Source organism: Pholis gunnellus (assembly GCF_910591455.1).
Source record: "Pholis gunnellus genome assembly, chromosome: 8".
NCBI classification, from domain to species: Eukaryota; Metazoa; Chordata; class Actinopteri; order Perciformes; family Pholidae; genus Pholis; species Pholis gunnellus.
In genome coordinates, this window is record NC_136534.1 from 18,509,790 (window position 1) to 18,526,526 (window position 16,737).

Here is a 16,737-nt window from a genome sequence, read left to right on the forward strand (position 1 = left end):
CTCAAAGTAATGAATGAAGAACAGTATTTTGGTATTGGTCTTAGTGAAATGTAGATGTGTTATTTACCACAGTAAATCAAAACATTTTAAACAATACCAAGCCTGTTAACTGGTGGTTTCCTTCTCTGCAAACCAGTTGTATCTTTTTGCTGTTCAAATACCTGCTTTGAAATATTCTACTAATATCACTGCAGAGGGAAGTCGAGGGAGTGGGAGGTTCAGAGAAGAAGCCCTATATGGCTGACAAGTCATATGGGACGTCTTCACAACCCTGATTTAGGCACTGCTACTGTACCGCTCCCTGGAGTTTTGATACACAAACAGAAATACTGTGTATTGGACTGTGGGGCCTAGTTTACTTACACCCTCCTTATCCAGTATGCCTTCTGTGAACGCCTTTTGTTTATTTCAAAATGTGCTTAAAATGGCTTCTTTTCTTGTGTATGCTAGTGTGTACCATAGCAGTCGTGACTAAACTAATAGTGCTGGAATAAAAATGACAAGCACTCACGTTTTGCGCAGAGGGTTTGCCAAGGTTTCCCCCTGCTCTCTGCTCATGGCTTCCAGGAGGAGTCGTCATTCCACAGTGTCACTTTGTCACTTACTCACTCCGCCACCTACTCCTCCTCTTCTAATTCCCAACATCCACTCCTCAATCCATCATTATCCTCCTCCGCTGCATGGCCTCCACCTGTTTTGCCCCCTGCACGCGCCATTCCCCGCTCCTTCAGAAAGTGTATGTGTACGTGGCTAGCCCCCCCCCCCCCCCCTCCCCCCCCCTTGCCTTGACTTGCCTTGTGATTTGTGGTGAGCCTTGGATAGACCCTGGCCGTTGAAGGGCAACACAGGGGGAGACGTGACTGCGTCGTTGTCGTGACGTGGCTGTGGGAATTGGGACAGTAGCAGCTCTGAGGGAGAGGAGGAAATGTCAGTGTAGGAAGAGGCTCAGCACACACACACACACACACACACACACACACACACGCGCACACTCACACTTTTGACTGTACTGACACCTCAGCACTCTTACACACTTCACTGAATACAATTGAGACCAGCACCACTGACATCCTCCAACTCCTTCCTTTCTCGTTTTTCCTTGACATTACCCTTTCTTCCTTCTCCTCTTTATGCTGTCTCTATTTTCCCTCTTGCCCTCTCTCCATGTTTCACACTGTTCTCCTTTTTTTTTTTCGCCTTTCTCAACCATATTTCTTTCTTCCTTTTTCTCCCTCCCTGCCTCTCCTCCCCCCTACAGAGCCCTCAGTGAACCCATCCAATGCCGGCGTGGTGGCGGGAGCTGTGATTGGCTCCCTGCTGGCCCTCCTTTTGGTCGCCGCTCTGATCGCCGTGCTTGTCACCCGTAGCCGCAGGCAACAGCAGGGTTACCGCGCCAATGGCGGCAGTGACATGAAGACGCGCATATTTGGCGCCGGCAAGAAGGCCAGCAAGAACGGCACGGGTGGAGGTACAAGCAGCGGCGTCGGAGGCGGCAACAACAACGGCCCCGTCTACGTTTACAACGAGAGCTCGTCCCACCAGGGAGAGAAAAACAACCACCACCAGCCTCTCAACATCGGGGGCCGGCCTGAAGTTGATGCCACTGCACCCACCGCCCAAGATATCCTGCTAAGCAATGAATTAGATGACGTAGAAAGGAGGAAGTTTGATGAGCTGGAGGCGGAGGAGAGGTATGACCACTTCACTGGAGGGGCCCCCATCCTTCAGCTTCGCCCACCCCATGACCAGGATGACATGATTGGAGATTACATGGATGATGACATGGAGTCCCAGCGGGATGGCTCTGTCATCTCACGGACTGCTGTTTATGTATAGAGAAGGAGAGGAGGAAAGGAGGATGAGAAGAAAAAGGATGGATGGAGGATTCCTCCCGAGGATTTCGTTCCTGTCTGAATAGAGAAGAAAAAATATTACCACTTTTATTTTTGAAAATTGATTTGAAACATAGCCCATTATTAATCACAGTGCAGCCCCAGAATAAACTGAATGAACAGGAGGGTGTGGAGGGGTATTCTGAAAACAGCGTTGCTGTTGTCTGGTCCATACGAACTGGAAATCAAACGGAGAAAAGAAACAACTTGTCTCACTTCTGCTCATGCTATCGCTATCACTGGGACCTTGACGAGGACTCTTGACAGACAGACTAAAATAGAGAAACCGTGTAGTGTGGGAGTAGAATAATGGAATCATGATACAAGCTTGGCTATAAAGGCGGCAACTCGCCTGCATATTCACTCTTATCTTCACCAAAACTGTAGAAGTGGAAGGAGTTGTCGAGCAGTTACGGGTTGCCTGCTATCTCCTGTGGGAACCCTTTTGCGTTGGTAGTGCAATGGGCTGTGACAGCTGGTGGGTAGTTAGTAGCTAGTGATGGGTTGGGAGGAAGGTTTTAACGGTATAGACTGTAGCCATCGGGTGATTTAGAGAAGAGAAAAAAGTATTTCCTCCACTCTACTGGTGAGCTTTCATTTCCACTCTCTCTGCCTTCCTCTCAAACTCCTCCGCAAACTATCAGCAACAGTAGACACGCTTGACTTAACAACATTTAAAGACGAACATTAGGTCCTTCTGTGCTGCACAAATACCAGAGCATCAGAATTCAACAAAGTAAGTTTGCACAGGGTTTGAGCGAAGCTCTCAACAAGGTATTCACATGCAAACTTTTGTCCTGTGCCTGGAGGTGAGAGATGAGGGAGTGAGGTGTAGTCGATCTGACAGGGTCATGGGAGGGAGAGAGGGATGCGGGATGCGGGAGGCAGGAGGACTAGAGAGGAGCATGTCTGTTCTTTTCTCTTCCTCCTCATCCTCGTCTCTTCAGAGCGCTCCTGACAGGAGGAGCTTGATTGGTAATGAGCCGTGAAGTCGCTCGCTTAGCTGGGACCAACAGATTGCCAACACTTACCGTTTATGACGTGGCGATTGCTCCCCCTCCCACCGCCATCTCTCTATCGTTCCTCTGTCTCTCGCTCTGTCTCTCTCTCTCTCTCTCTTTCTCTTTCTCTTCATCCTTCTCTCCCAGTGTTTATGGGGAGTTTATGATTTATCCGGTAGTGTCGAGGTCAGGGCCACAGAGAGCAGTGGGGTATTTTACTGCTCCCGATGTGTCAAACGCCCTACTTACTCTATTCCGGCGATGCCTGCCCTGACATGCTAGGACTGACTAATCCACCTGCAGTGACCATGTTCACTCCACCGCATGGACGCTACCGTCTCCTCCCACACTTTAGTAAATGGACGGATGCAACATAATCCCACCCCCCAAGTGAAGCCGCAATAGGTTAGATAGATTTTCAATGAGATACATGTCATATTTCTTTCCGTTAGCGGACGGTGTTAAATACAGGGAATTGATCGGGTCACGTAAAAGGTTGCATCCACAGCGAAGCTTCAGGAGTCATATTGACTAACGGGCAACAAGCAGTGAAATGGCCCTTTTATGATGCAGTTTCAAGGCTGATTGTCTCCTGACTGTTAATTTATCCTTTTAACGAGCCACCGGAGGCCCGCTCGGGCCAATATTACTGCGTGGCTACTGCACGCTGCTGTCCTTGAGGCCGAGTCTGTACATTTGCATGCGTCATTGTATCTATATAGACACTGGATGACTGTGATGGACAATCTATGAGAGAAGTCCTACTGTAGCTCCTCTAATCATGCTTTTCCTGGCCTTCTAATCAACTCCCCCCTTTACCCACTGGGAATCGTTTGAGTACAGCTCTCGATGACTGTACTGCCCTCTTGTAAGACCCAGCAGAGATCTGGGTTGCAGTTCGCTGCAGGTCATGAGGTCAAATGCAGGGTGACCCATTGCCAAGAGCAAGGGTGACTGCGCTTGCCTGCATTTCCTATCATAGCTGTTTTTAACCTTGAGCTATAGAGGTGAGAAACACTTGCATACAGAACAAGTGTCTGTATAAAGCGAGGCAGTGCTAGTTTGCCGTTGTGATGGCTTTTAACCTTTTTAGAGAGGCGGAGAGAGAGAGCAAGAGAGAAACACAGGAGGCAGATGACGGAAACGGAGAGACGGCTTTCAGTGTTTGAGCACCGTCTAGCATATTGTAAGCCAGTGTGTTCAATAGGATTATCGTCTAATGGCCTTAGCTTATACATAAATGCAACTCCTGTCAACCTGGGGTACAGTACATTTACTGAAAACTAATTTGTCACAACCACTCAAAATAAAAAAAAAAAATGAATTTACTTATTTTTGCACTTGCGTGTCACCGCAACGAAGAGAAATATGAGTAATATGAAAATAGCGACAAAACTGTTGTATGTACTTATTGGTGTGAGGTATCTGTGTACTATATATGTAAGCATCTTTATTTTTCTTGTGAAAATGTGGATATTTATGACAATGTAAATATCAGATCGATGGAGCCAGTGTTGCCAGTGTTGTGGAAGTACAGAGGAAGGCGTTGTGTGTCGACTAAGCCTAAAGTTCAAATGTCTCAGATGGCATTCAGAATGTAATTTTTAATCCAATTAATACCTCGGTGGTTTGGATGTTAAAACATGCTGGACCGACTGAGCTGAGTTTGCCTAAAGAGTCGATTTGTATTGGTGAAAAAAAATAAATTATATATGCTTGTATAATGATTTTGTTAGCATTGCCTGCATTTCCACATAATAAGCACACAGTGTTTTTGTTTTTTAGCACAATTGGCTTCTCCTCTCCTTGTCACGACAGACACCCTGCACAATGCAAAAATACCCACAATACTCGTAAATTATCAGGTGGATCGTCACCACACAGGCGATGGTCTGTGTTGAGTCAGCTCTGTGTGTGCGTGTGTATAGAGTAGTGTGTCGGTGAGTATTTTTGTGATGCTCAGGGGGGCTTCGGGATATCTCTCACTGCCATTGGGGCTGTAACCTGAGTAGCCACCCTTTTGTCACCATGGAAAACTGGCAAACTGAAGACATTACTGTGCAATTTGAAGACCCACTCATTCACGCACACAATACTGTACATATATATACGCAGAACGCAGAGGAACATTCGCCCACACACATACACCCCTCAGTCACTCTCATTATGCTCACTCCCACAGCCGAACTGTGCAGAAGACACCTCATACCTGACAAGTCTGCCATCTCCTGACATAAGCCCACACAAATGTACACTCATAGCTGCACACAAAAGCAAACACACACACACAGACACAAAAACACTTCTTTCTCCTCTTCTTGCTCAGTGGCTCCGTCAGGACATATACAGAGTCCTGTTACTGTGGAAAGAGCTGCAGCATGATGCGTCCCCTGCTCCACTGCTTTATATTCCCCCAAATAGTCCGACCTGATCCAGAATCACCTGAACGACCATGTAGAACAGCGACAACTACGCATTCAGGGGCGCACGCCTTTCACCCGGTATCAGAGAAACAGGCTTTTTAGGAAACCGTTTGTCCGTTCCACTTTTGTTTCACTCGGGGAATTAAAAAGCCACCGCGCTGACCTGCTCCCCCTTCCCGGATCCCTTCGAAAGCTTTTAGAGTCACACAACTTCCTACTCATCTACAAAATGTTGTTTTGGACTTCTCTCACTTCAGCCACCTCAGCCACCTCCGCGACCGCCTCCTCAGAGACACACACACACACACCGTTGCGCTACCCACCTCAGCACCCAAGTGAGGCTTGTCAGACAAAATGCTTTTAGAGAAATCCACGATCCTGGCCCGGGTCTAGCACAAGGTTAGGTAGTCAAAATACACAACACACACAGACACAAATCCACATACTGTTGCAATTTCTTCTGCTCCAAACATTTGATGACTAATCAAAGCCTTAACATCTCCCATCTCACTCGCATAAAAGAAGAAAAAAAAAAAGAGAGAAAACTTCCCTGTGTACATAGTATAAATATATAAATAAGTAGCAGAGAAAAAGATATTACTAATTTATGGTGTCACGTTTGTGTATTTCTCAGTGACGGCAAGCATGAAGGATTTATTTTCCCCTTTTACAGTTTCCCCTCTTTTCTGTTATTTTGCAGTGCTTTATAATTTATGTTTTCTGAGTGCTTTATTCTTGACTGCTGCGCTGTGATTGCTGCCAAAACTGGCAAATGTGCTTCTTCTATACAAATGAACTGTACACACAACAAAACAGTCTTACCCCAAAATGTGCTTTTTATTATCGACTGCTCTGTGTTAACGTTACTTTTTATTTTTGTAATATTTTGTAATTTACGATTTATTTTGATCTTTTGAAAAAAAAAAAAAAATGAATTAGAATTGTTGTCACCATTTTGTTGTGTCTTTCTATGTTTTTTTCGTATTTGGTTGCTATTAAAGATTTCTTGATTTTTGAAATGTTCCAGTGTTGCTGCGTGTGATATCTGATTCTCCTTTTCTTCCCTCTTTCTCTTTAACACTCGAGGTTAGCTTGGATGACTGAGGAAGCAGATGGATAAGAGCGCCAGTCATTGATTCTCACTGATTAGATTCATAGATTAATTGATCGGGATATGAAGTGGCCTCTCTGTCTCTCGTCACCCATTCTTCACACTCCAGACCCCCCCCCCCCCCCCCTCTCTGTGTTTGTTTTTTTACTCATTTCCTGGTCTGGCTGTTTGTCTCATTTCAGTTTTGATAAATCTGCGTGTGTGTCAACAGAGGTGTGATAACAAGCTTATGAAACTGAGCACAGAAATAGGAGAGGCTATTTAGTGCATTACAATTGTCCTGCGCTCAAGCTCCACCTCCTCTCAGTCCTATACGTTTCCCTAGTTGGTTGGAGTGAACTTGCTGCCTTGGTAACCAGTAGGAGACTGCTGTATTTGTTTAAAGGGCACATTTCTTACCTGAGCATGTGGATTATAAAGAGTGGCGATAGAAAGCTCACATACACTCACTTATTTCAAGATGCATAAACATAATCATTATAGTCAGTGGGGCCCCAACACCTCTCAGGGACACACACACACACAGAAAAGGATAGATGTGAGGAATGCGTTGCTGTAACTTCAGTGGTTATCCTGGAGGGAGGCAGCTTGTGTTTTCAGTTGGGGAATGTGCACGCCAAGCTGAAACTCGGTGAATGGAGCGCCTCTCAAAGGCTGCATTGTTTGAACTCGGACTAAACCAAACTGATTTGGTCAAATTTTAACGTGTGTGTGTGTGTGTGTGTGTGTGTGTGTGTGTGTGTGTGTGTGTGTGTGTGTGTGTGTGTGTGTGTGTGTGTGTGTGTGTGTGTGTGTGTGTGTGTGTGTGTGTGTGTGTGTGTGTGTGTGTGTGTGTGTGTGTGTGTGTGTGTGTGTGTGTGTTCTGGCATGGGAATGAATGTGTGCTTTCATGCGTGTATGTGCATCTGTCTTATTTTGTTTTACATACAAGTACCCCCTCTGTGCTGCCATCAAACAATGCAATCATGTTGTGCCGTTAACATCCCCACAACTGTGACAGTTGGTTTATGGCGGTCGAGGCAGCGCATCCTCGATGTTTGCCTGGTGCTTTGATGCCGTCATGTATCTGTGTGTCATCCTGGCTCCTTGTCACAGTTCATTTTTGTTGCAGGCGTGTTCTGTCAATGCACAGCTATTTACTGTGAGTCCAGCCCACCATCTGGCCTCTCTAATTGGTTTGGATTTGAGGCTGGCAAGATAGAGAGCACTTACACACACACTCCACACACAGGCACACTCTGACTCCTTTGGTTTTGTAGCTGAATGTAAAAGACTTGAGCACAGCAGAAAGGCTTTTAAGCTGCAGCTAGTAATAAAAGCCTGTGCAACACTTACATGTTGGTCTGCGTTTGTCCCTGAAAAAAAGTGTGCACCTCTTGTTAAAGCGGTGACCCCGTAACGCAGAACCTGGCCCATTTGAGCTCCGAGCGCATAACCTGGATCCGAAGCCAAAGTGACAGCAGCTACGCCAAGCTCCACCGCGGTGTTCAACATTAGCTTACAGTGATGAGACATGTTGAGGTGCCCCTGGGCAATCCGGCTAGCTGTGGCCCTGTTTATACCAAGTTCTGTGCGTGTGTGTGCGCGTAGGCATGTATTTGACAAAGAATGAGCATGAGAGTGTGTGCAATTTGGTCATACAGCATGCTTAAGAAGTAGGCTCATGTTGTTTATGTGTTTAGGCACCCGTCAAGTGTTTTGCTGGGCTGCAGACCGCTCCCATTTCCACAGGATGTTTGTGTGCGACAGTGTTTATGCGCTTAAGTCTTATCAGATTGTTTGGTATGTGTGCGCGAGCTAATGTGATCAGCATGTGTGTGAGTATGTGTGTAGCTTTTCACACATCCATGTTTCTACATGGATGTATATTTAACTTGCAGCTGTAGCCGCAGTGTTGATTAAACATCTGATGGTGTGTGTGAGTGTCTGTGGATTAGCAGACAGACCCACTCTGGGCTCTCTCTGCTGATAACCGCGAACACAATGCTCCTCATTTAACCTCTCACCCTCCCGGCTCCAGACCTAACTAATAAATCCCAGAGTGAGTGATGAATGGCCTGGGCTGTTGCATGGTTTTCTGAGTGATGGATGCGGTGAACTGGGCCTTCACAGGGATTAAAGCAAGTGTCTGCCTCTGACCTCAATTATTCAAGTTGGTTCCTGCATATTTTTCTTGGCTTAAAAAGCGACTGGCTCTTCTTGTTCTTGCCTGTGGTGAATCATCAAATCTCCAGCGTGTGCCTTGTTACTGGAATATTTGTATCAAACACTAACTTTTAAGAGGCTAGTCTTTAAACTGATAGTGATATGTTTCTCATTATCTAGTCTCTGTACTCCAGCACATTGAATTTGGCTCATAGCTCTTCGTATTGTACATACTCCTCCAGTTTTAGAACAATGATCCTGAGCATGAAAACAAGGTAATTAAGCAGTTTTATGGCCGATCTGTGGAATGTTCTTCTCTGGCCAAGTCGGTCATCTGACCTGAGTCCGAACATCTGTTTCATTTACTGAAGAGCAGACTGAAGGAGGCACCAGTAGTTCAGGCCTGACAGTAAATCACAAGGAGAGATAACAAGTGTCTGGTGATGTCTGTGGGTTTATACGACTATTTCAAAGTCTGTGTTAACTTATACAATGCTTTCTTTCCCTATGTTTTGTATTAGAAGAGTCCACATGCTAGCAGCTCTGTGAGGAGCTAAGTTCTAATGTCAGAATGCTAATATGCTCATTGTGACGACGCTAACATTCTGATGTTTTGCAGGTATGTTAACCATGTTCTCAGTTTATTTGCCAATATGCACTAAAAACAAAGTACAGCTGAGTCCAATGGGAATGTCATGAGTGTGGCTTTTTGATGACCAAATACCGAACTGATCTTTATCACCATCTGATGATGGTTACTCTAAGTGGTCATTGCTTGCTTTAAAAAAAGAAAATTACAAATCTATGCCTGCACACACATGTAAAATTAACTTCTGCTTTACTGTAGTGGCCAGCAATTATGAAGTATTATGATACTTGACCTTATACGTCATTGAAAAGGCTTTGGGACTATGATTATACAGTGTTACAAGCGGATTATAGCACATTATTAGTATGTTTGTAATGCATTATAGACGTGGTCATCATAGAAAGTGACAAATCACGATTCTTGTTGAGACATTTCAGTCAAAACTAAATCTGAACAACATGGTAGCGCGAGAAGAAAACTCAAGGAATCATCATCTGGTGAGCATAAAAGTCTAGAAGGATTCTAGGGAATCCATCCAGTCTTTGTTGAGCTATTTCAGTCTGGATCAAAGTGGTGGGCCGACCAGCATGGCTAAGAATTACTTCAATACCTGCATAGTTCAACTGATGTTGAGATAAATCCCCTCAAATTGAAGATGTCTGTACTTAAACCTCATAGTCATTGTACAAAGTCTAAACATGAACGTTGTGTCGCTGTTCTAATCGTGTACAGTCTCTAGTCCTAATACTCTCTGACCGCAGTATTCTACACACCCATTTATTGCTTTCAGTGTTGATATCGCTCACTTTCACACTCTTATTATATTGAAATGGAATTGAATTCTGCATTATTATTTTTTTATGAAAGTGTGTGTGGAGTTTTTAATTGTACAGCCAGTTTGTTACAAATTTGGTCATGTTGACAATATGGGAGTCAGTAAAAGACCAATTTAGTTTCTGTCTATGGTTGTTTGTGAAAGTTAGATTAGGTACTTTTCAGTGGCACAGGCTATAGTGCTGTTGGCAAGTTGTTGTTTTTTGTTGTGTGGTATGATGTCTGCTTTAAAGTTTAGTTACTTTTTAAGGAGTTTGTTTTTGGGTGATTGCCAGGAAGGCAGCAGTGTCAGGAAACAACCACTCACCCACCGTGTGCTCTGGAAACAAACATTACGTCATGACCTAAGATGTTAATGCAATGCAGATAAAGATGATAGTTCTTCCACACCTTAATATATATATACAAAATTCAGTGTCAAAGAATGGCAAGCTTGTTTGATTGACACCATCAATTTCTACAAAAATGTCTTAAGGACCTTCGAAATAAGGAACACATTTTTTTTAAAAGGAGCTTTAAAAGTACCAGACTGGGAAATGTATTTCTTCGGTCGAACAGAGTATTGTTATCATTTTGAGCAAGGTGAAAGCAAAGTGCAGAGGAAGTTACATTTGTAAATAATCACAGGAAATTGGAAATCGTATCATTCCTCTTCCTCAAGCAGTAAACGATAACATCCGATCTTCTGGCTTCTGGTCAGTTTTGTTCAGATATGTGTCTGCCACACACACACACACACACACACACACACACTCGTATAAATACACACCCAGGCAGACAGACGGGGGGGAAGTGGATGCTCCTGTTTCCCCTGGAGGCCCCTGGGCGTTTACTCTTCCTGTCCCGTGCTGACAGGGCTGGAGGTAACTGGTTGGTTGAAGTGCATTGTTGGGCGGATGAAGCACGTCTCCCCCAGGGTAGCACATGCTCGGGCCGACTGCTGGGAGGGCAGAGAAGGGCAAGGAGAGAGGGATAGAGCGAGGGAGTGATGGTGTGAGGAGAGGGAAGGGGTTGGAGGGGTGAGATCTGAAGCTTTATGTATTGGAAAAAGCTACAGAGAGCTGGCCGGCATATAAATTTAACAGTGACTAATGCAAGATTGAATAAAACGGAGAGGAGAATTCTTGGAGGACAGAGAGAGCAAAAGGTCAAAAAACTAGCACAGAGAAAGGGAGGAGACGCCTGTTTTAAAGATGGAGGGGAAGAGAGCTGTGTGAAGGGAGGAGGGCCGTGAGGGCTGAGTTGTTGCAGCTGTGTTGATTTAGCTTCTCACAGATCAGGTTGTTTGTGCGAGGGGAGAGAGGGAGATGGGAAAGAAGCTTTGAACGCCGCTAGCCCCGACACACCTGCACAAACGCCCACCATCACCAGATGGAAGTTGCAGCGCGATTGCGTGCGTGCTTGCGAGTTAAATAAGCCCCAAAAGGTCTTCCTACTGTGACTTACCTGGAACAAATCCTGTTCTAGAAAACAGAAAACAAAGAACATTATGTGAATGCGTTATGACCACCAGGGAGTGTAGCTTTGAGCAAAGTGTGCACGTGTCAGTGTGTGTGTGTGTATGTATATGTGTGTGACTGTGTGTGTGTGTATGAATAAAATAGATTTATATCAGGGAAAGAATGGTTTGTTTCTGCTCCTAAGAATAGATTCTGTGACGGAAATGATTTTGATGCTCTATGCAAGCCTCTGCGCGTGTGTGCGTGTTTGTCTCATTTTGTGCGTATTTGCCCAGGGGTGCTTTGCAGATCAAATGCACTTGCTGTTTAATTCACCGTCTCAACAGGCAGCTCTTACAAAGTATATACACGCACCGGCACACGCACGTCTGCATAACCTCAGATATAAACATACAGAATGGGAGATGAGTATGGAGATAAAAACAAAATAAGTCTGCAAATATTTGGTCTTGGGGACTGGAGATGGTCTGCTGGGGACGGCTGAGTCCAAAGTAAATCGCGGATGATTTTGTTCACGTTCATTTGTGCATATAACTGCTGTGCAGATGTTTGCCTGCCTGACGGTACGGAAAGTGCATGCAAATGTTTCTGTCTGTGTGGGAGTTTATCACAAATGTTCACAAATGATTGCTGTTGAACATCGAATGTTTGTGCTGCTCTTTATTTTTTATTCCCCTCATAAAATGTCTTGAAACCGCATCAGCACTGACTTATGTCATGACCCATGCTATTATATTAAAATGAGTCCATTGTGAATGTATTTAGGGCAAAATGGCTGAAATCATAATATCATGAAGGATATTTTCTGAAGTCTGTCTCCATATGAGAAATAAAGGCAAAATTACATATAAATGAATCAATGTTCAATGGAAGGAACAGTCTATTATTGTCTTTTTATATTAGATGGTATATTCCATTTCTATTACATACATTTCAAAGCATTGTATCATTATTGTATAGTGTTAACTGCTCACACAAAAAAACACAACACTTAATGTATACTAATAAAAAAATACTATGAATATCGCATTTGTTATTCATACTTAAAAAACATAGCGTTAACATTCCCCTGAACGTTGATATACAATAACATTGAATCATTACGCGGCGCTATATTCATTTATACATTTCCTGTGTCTGCAGCACCGTGCAGCGGCGTACAGCAGTCGACGGGTGAAGATAACTGCACTGGCTGGTTCCCCTGCGCGCTTCGAGCCCTCTTGGCTTTTTTTTTTGCTTGACATTAAATAACAGTCGTAGTGAGGAGAGGACTGTCAGGACCTCTGTGTGTTTGCTCGTGTGTCTTTGTCTGCTCATGTGCATGTCTCAGCTCCTCCTTTTTTATACCCACAAACTCCCCATTCATCTGTCTGTCAACTTATCTAGACATCTCTTTTCCTGTAATCACTTCTTCTGCGCCCCCCCCCCCCCCCATCTCCTCTGACATTCCTATCTTCTTATCTTCTGCTGCAGAGTAAATAGTAAATGTTAAAGCATTGCAAGTCTGTTAAAGAATTGTGTGTTAGTGTGTAAATCCAATGCTGTCCAACCTGTCCAAGGGTGTAAAATCATCTCTAATCATTCCTCTTTTCTCACTTCCAACACATCTCCAATCACTTGCTATTTAAACCCAGAGGCATCCTTTTAAAAGGGAATGACATTATTGATTTGACTTATTAATTTAGGCCCCAAGAAACTGAAGTCTGTATGCACAAAATTAAACTGCTCCAAGCTATTAAGTCAGACTGTGTTTACTCTCAGACTCTGTCATTTACTTGCGTTTCTGTGTGTGTTTACATGCGTCTGTGTGTGTGTGTGTGTGTGTGTGTGTGTGTGTGTGTGTGTGTGTGTGTGTGTGTGTGTGTGTGTGTGTGTGTGTATATGTGTGTGTGCGTGTGTGCGTGCGCCTCATGAAGAGCCACTGTGTTGATCTGGTACCACAGGGCAGCACCTGCTGGGGGTCTCCTGTATGTGTTTGGCCCCTTGTTAATCCCTCCCTTCCTCAAGGGCCGATTTTTTTCAACGTCACCCGTCACTCAACCCCCCACAACCGAGGCATCGTGGGTAACGGCCCTGAATCACAGCTGAAGAGTGCACTTCAGTGTATAACGGGAGAAAGGCAGAGTTTGAGAAAATAGCTCGGCATTGCCAATGCGAAGCACAGCCACGCTGTCCGTTTAACTGTCAGCTTAGTGCAGCAATAGAATAAAATAGTCTTGCACGGACAAAAGGTCTTATCTTGGAGGAGGAAATTAAATGTTATTGAAATTTGGCATTTGGCATCACAGGAGCTCTACGTGAAATGTTTATAAACACGAGCCGATCATCGCTCTCGCAAACGTGGACGTGCTCTTTGTCACCTTGACAGTAATAACGGGTTCGTCCCAGCCACAGACTTGCGATCTGACCAGCCTTCAACGAGAGCAGCGAGCGGAAACATCGATGCAGAATTGTGCTCTGTTCACTGTGTGTAATAGCTGGAACTTCTTTGTTGTGCGCCAACAGCGGGGTATGAACAGCAAAAATAGATGGCGCCGAGCACTCCCAGTGTGCGTGAATGCAGGTCTCACATTTTGATTAATTTATGTTCCAGTACATTTCAGTTTTCCTCAGTCATTACCCTCCCAAACGACCGTCGTTCCCCGGGTATTCAGACAAACAAAACTCGTAGGAACAAGCTGGTTTAATGTTACTGGTCTCTGTATCGTCTTGTGTTTGTGCGGTGGTTTACATGCTCTCTCCGGGAGACTGTGTGTCATCATATGGCTCCCAGTTATTTATCTGTGTATTACACACACTGTCCAGGTACTGCTCGCAGGTCGTTTATCCTCCATGGGTCCCCACCTTCCTGATATATGGAGCTGTTACATTTCTATATCACAACACTCTGCCTGCTGAGCCAACATACTTGCATAATACTGTACTCTCTAGGACCAGGTTTGTCATTGTGTGTGTTAAAAGGCAAGTGTGTGTGTGTGTGTGTGTGTGTGTTGGCTTTAGTTCTTCCCGGTCATTAATCCTATTTTAAGGCCTTTTACTCTGTTGCTGCCCTCTGAAAACCACTTTCACTCTGTTGCTTCAGGGTTCTCTGTCGCCCAATTGCTTTTCATTAGTGTGGATAGGTGGGAGAGGTTGAAAGAGAGGCAGCGTGTGTTTAAATATGGCTTCTTCCCAATTTTTATACTGGCTCCACTACTAATATTTACTGTAGAGTTGATATGTAGGGCTGCAATTGACAGTAGTTTTGATAACCGATTAATCCGCTGACCATTTTTTATTCACGTAGTCTTTAAAATGTTAATTTCACAATTGACAAAAGCCCAATGGGATGCCGTGACATTATTTTTATTTTTTTTCAGACGAGCAGAAACTCAAAAATGTTCAGTTTGTTATCACACGAGACAAAAAATGTATGTTAATCCTCACAATTAATTAATCTTAACCTTAATTTATAAGGGGAATTAGGAAATGTTTTGGGATTTTTGCGGTTATTAAATAGATGCTGATTATTTATCTCTTTATCAAGTAATATTTTCAGCTCTATTGAGAGGATTCGGATGTGATGTTTTTCTTTTTGTTTCCATGTAGATTAAGAAAGACTTTGATAATCACAAGCAATGGGAATTAGTTTTTGACATCTTTGACTGTAATAAAACAAATTGGATTTAGAATTGTTTTTACAAACGGCTATATCTGGATGATTTGTTTAATGTGTGAGTTGGCATGCTTGTACATAATGGTTTAATATGCTAATTGTGTAGGCATTTTATGGGCTTGATTTCATCTTGTGTTGGTGGTAGGCCTGCATGTGTGTGTGCACCCCCCTCTCAGTGAGTAGGCAGCGTATTACTTGTCTTGGTGCAATGAGCCAGACCTTGTATTAGGCAGGTTGAGCTGCAGGGGAAATTTTGTAACACTTGACCTGTTTCACTGAGTCATTTGTATGGATGGAGAAAAAGAGGGAGAGAGCAAGCGAGTGAGGGCAGGGCAGCACAAGTGGTTCGGGGGGGATTGGAGGGGATGAGTGACAATTAGACGTGATTGAGAGAGAGAGGGAGAGAGAACAACAGCTGGGTGAGCCGGGGGGGGGGGGGGGGGGAAATGAGATGACAGTGCCTTCATATTTCTTCTTTCTTCTCTTTTTCTTTGTCACCCATCCCTCCATCCTTGTCCTTCATTCAGCAGCCTCTCAGGCAGGCCTGGTTGAGTCGCCCTGCTCCTCATTACTCACCCCTTCAACCTTAAAGGTCATAAGCACTAACGTGGCACTTTAAAATGCAAGAATATCTAAACTTCTTTTTGTAGCTGCCTGTTGTTGGTGCTGTTTTTGTGTATGTGGATGCTCGCGCACAGTCCCCTCTTTCTGTGTGTCTTGGTGCATGTGTTAAAAATACTTGATGCCAGCTCTCCACATAGATATTAATAGTGTAGTTTTTCATTTGGGGAGCTCAGCTGGTGGTCCCCTGCCTTGGAGGAAGAGTTTAAGCCATATATCTGCATCACTGGCTACTTATTCTCTCTTGGTTGCCTCTTCTTGCTGTCCTCACATTCCTCACATTTGTGTGTGTGTGTGTGTGTGTGTTGGCATGCTTTACCCGTGTTGTAGGGACATAAATCTGTTTACACAGTCGTGTTGTGGGGACTCAACTTTCTTATGGGGACACAATGCACATCCCTATAACGTAAATCATTTCATTTTAGGGTGAAGACTTGGTCAACAGTATGGGTAAGGTTAGAATAGGGTCGTTGTTATGTTTCGGGTCAGTCTCCAGGAAATGAATGGAAGTCAATTTGATGTCCCCAATAGTCATGAAAACACGTGTGTGTGTGTGTGTGTGTGCGTGTGTGTGTGTGTGTGTGTGTGTGTGTGTGTGTGTGTGTGTGTGTGCGTGTGTGCGTGTGTGTGTGTGTGTTTCTCTTCCCTTTGGGTATAATGAGTATAAAGTAGTGGTAATTATAATAAAGGCCATATTAAAAAATGTCAAAGGGTCAATTCCCCCCAATAACAATGCTTACCTTTGTGGTATCCAGCCATGCAGATAATTGGATTTTTTTTTTTTATTTGGATTTTAATATAACCACCTCTATTGAATAAGATGTCTAGTCTTGAAGCGTCTCGTGATTACATCATTTGATCCCATTAATGTGCAAAAAAGGGAAGTGCGATGAAGCTCGCAGAGACTTTTTTTAGCGTTTGTACCCAGCGAGACACTTTTGAAATGAACTGAGCAGAATCCTTGAGAGCATTATCCACTAGTTCTCATTAATATGTCCATGCTCCT

At 44.1% G+C, this 16,737-nt stretch overlaps 1 protein-coding gene across 3 annotated transcripts in view; it reads left to right on the forward strand.

Annotated features, from left to right (window-relative positions):
• The window catches only part of LOC306699401 (nectin-2), a 73,886-nt gene that overhangs the window by 38,332 nt on the left and 18,817 nt on the right, over positions 1-16,737 (forward strand). The window contains exon 7 of one of the 3 annotated variants that reach the window (XM_079164006.1): positions 1,259-6,335. The exons of the other annotated variants lie outside the window; for them this stretch is intronic. Coding sequence (XP_079020132.1) covers positions 1,259-1,836 — 578 coding nt within the window. The 3' untranslated portion in view covers positions 1,837-6,335. Of the gene's footprint in view, positions 1-1,258; positions 6,336-16,737 lie in introns of those variants that run through there. 3 annotated transcript variants of the gene reach the window in all.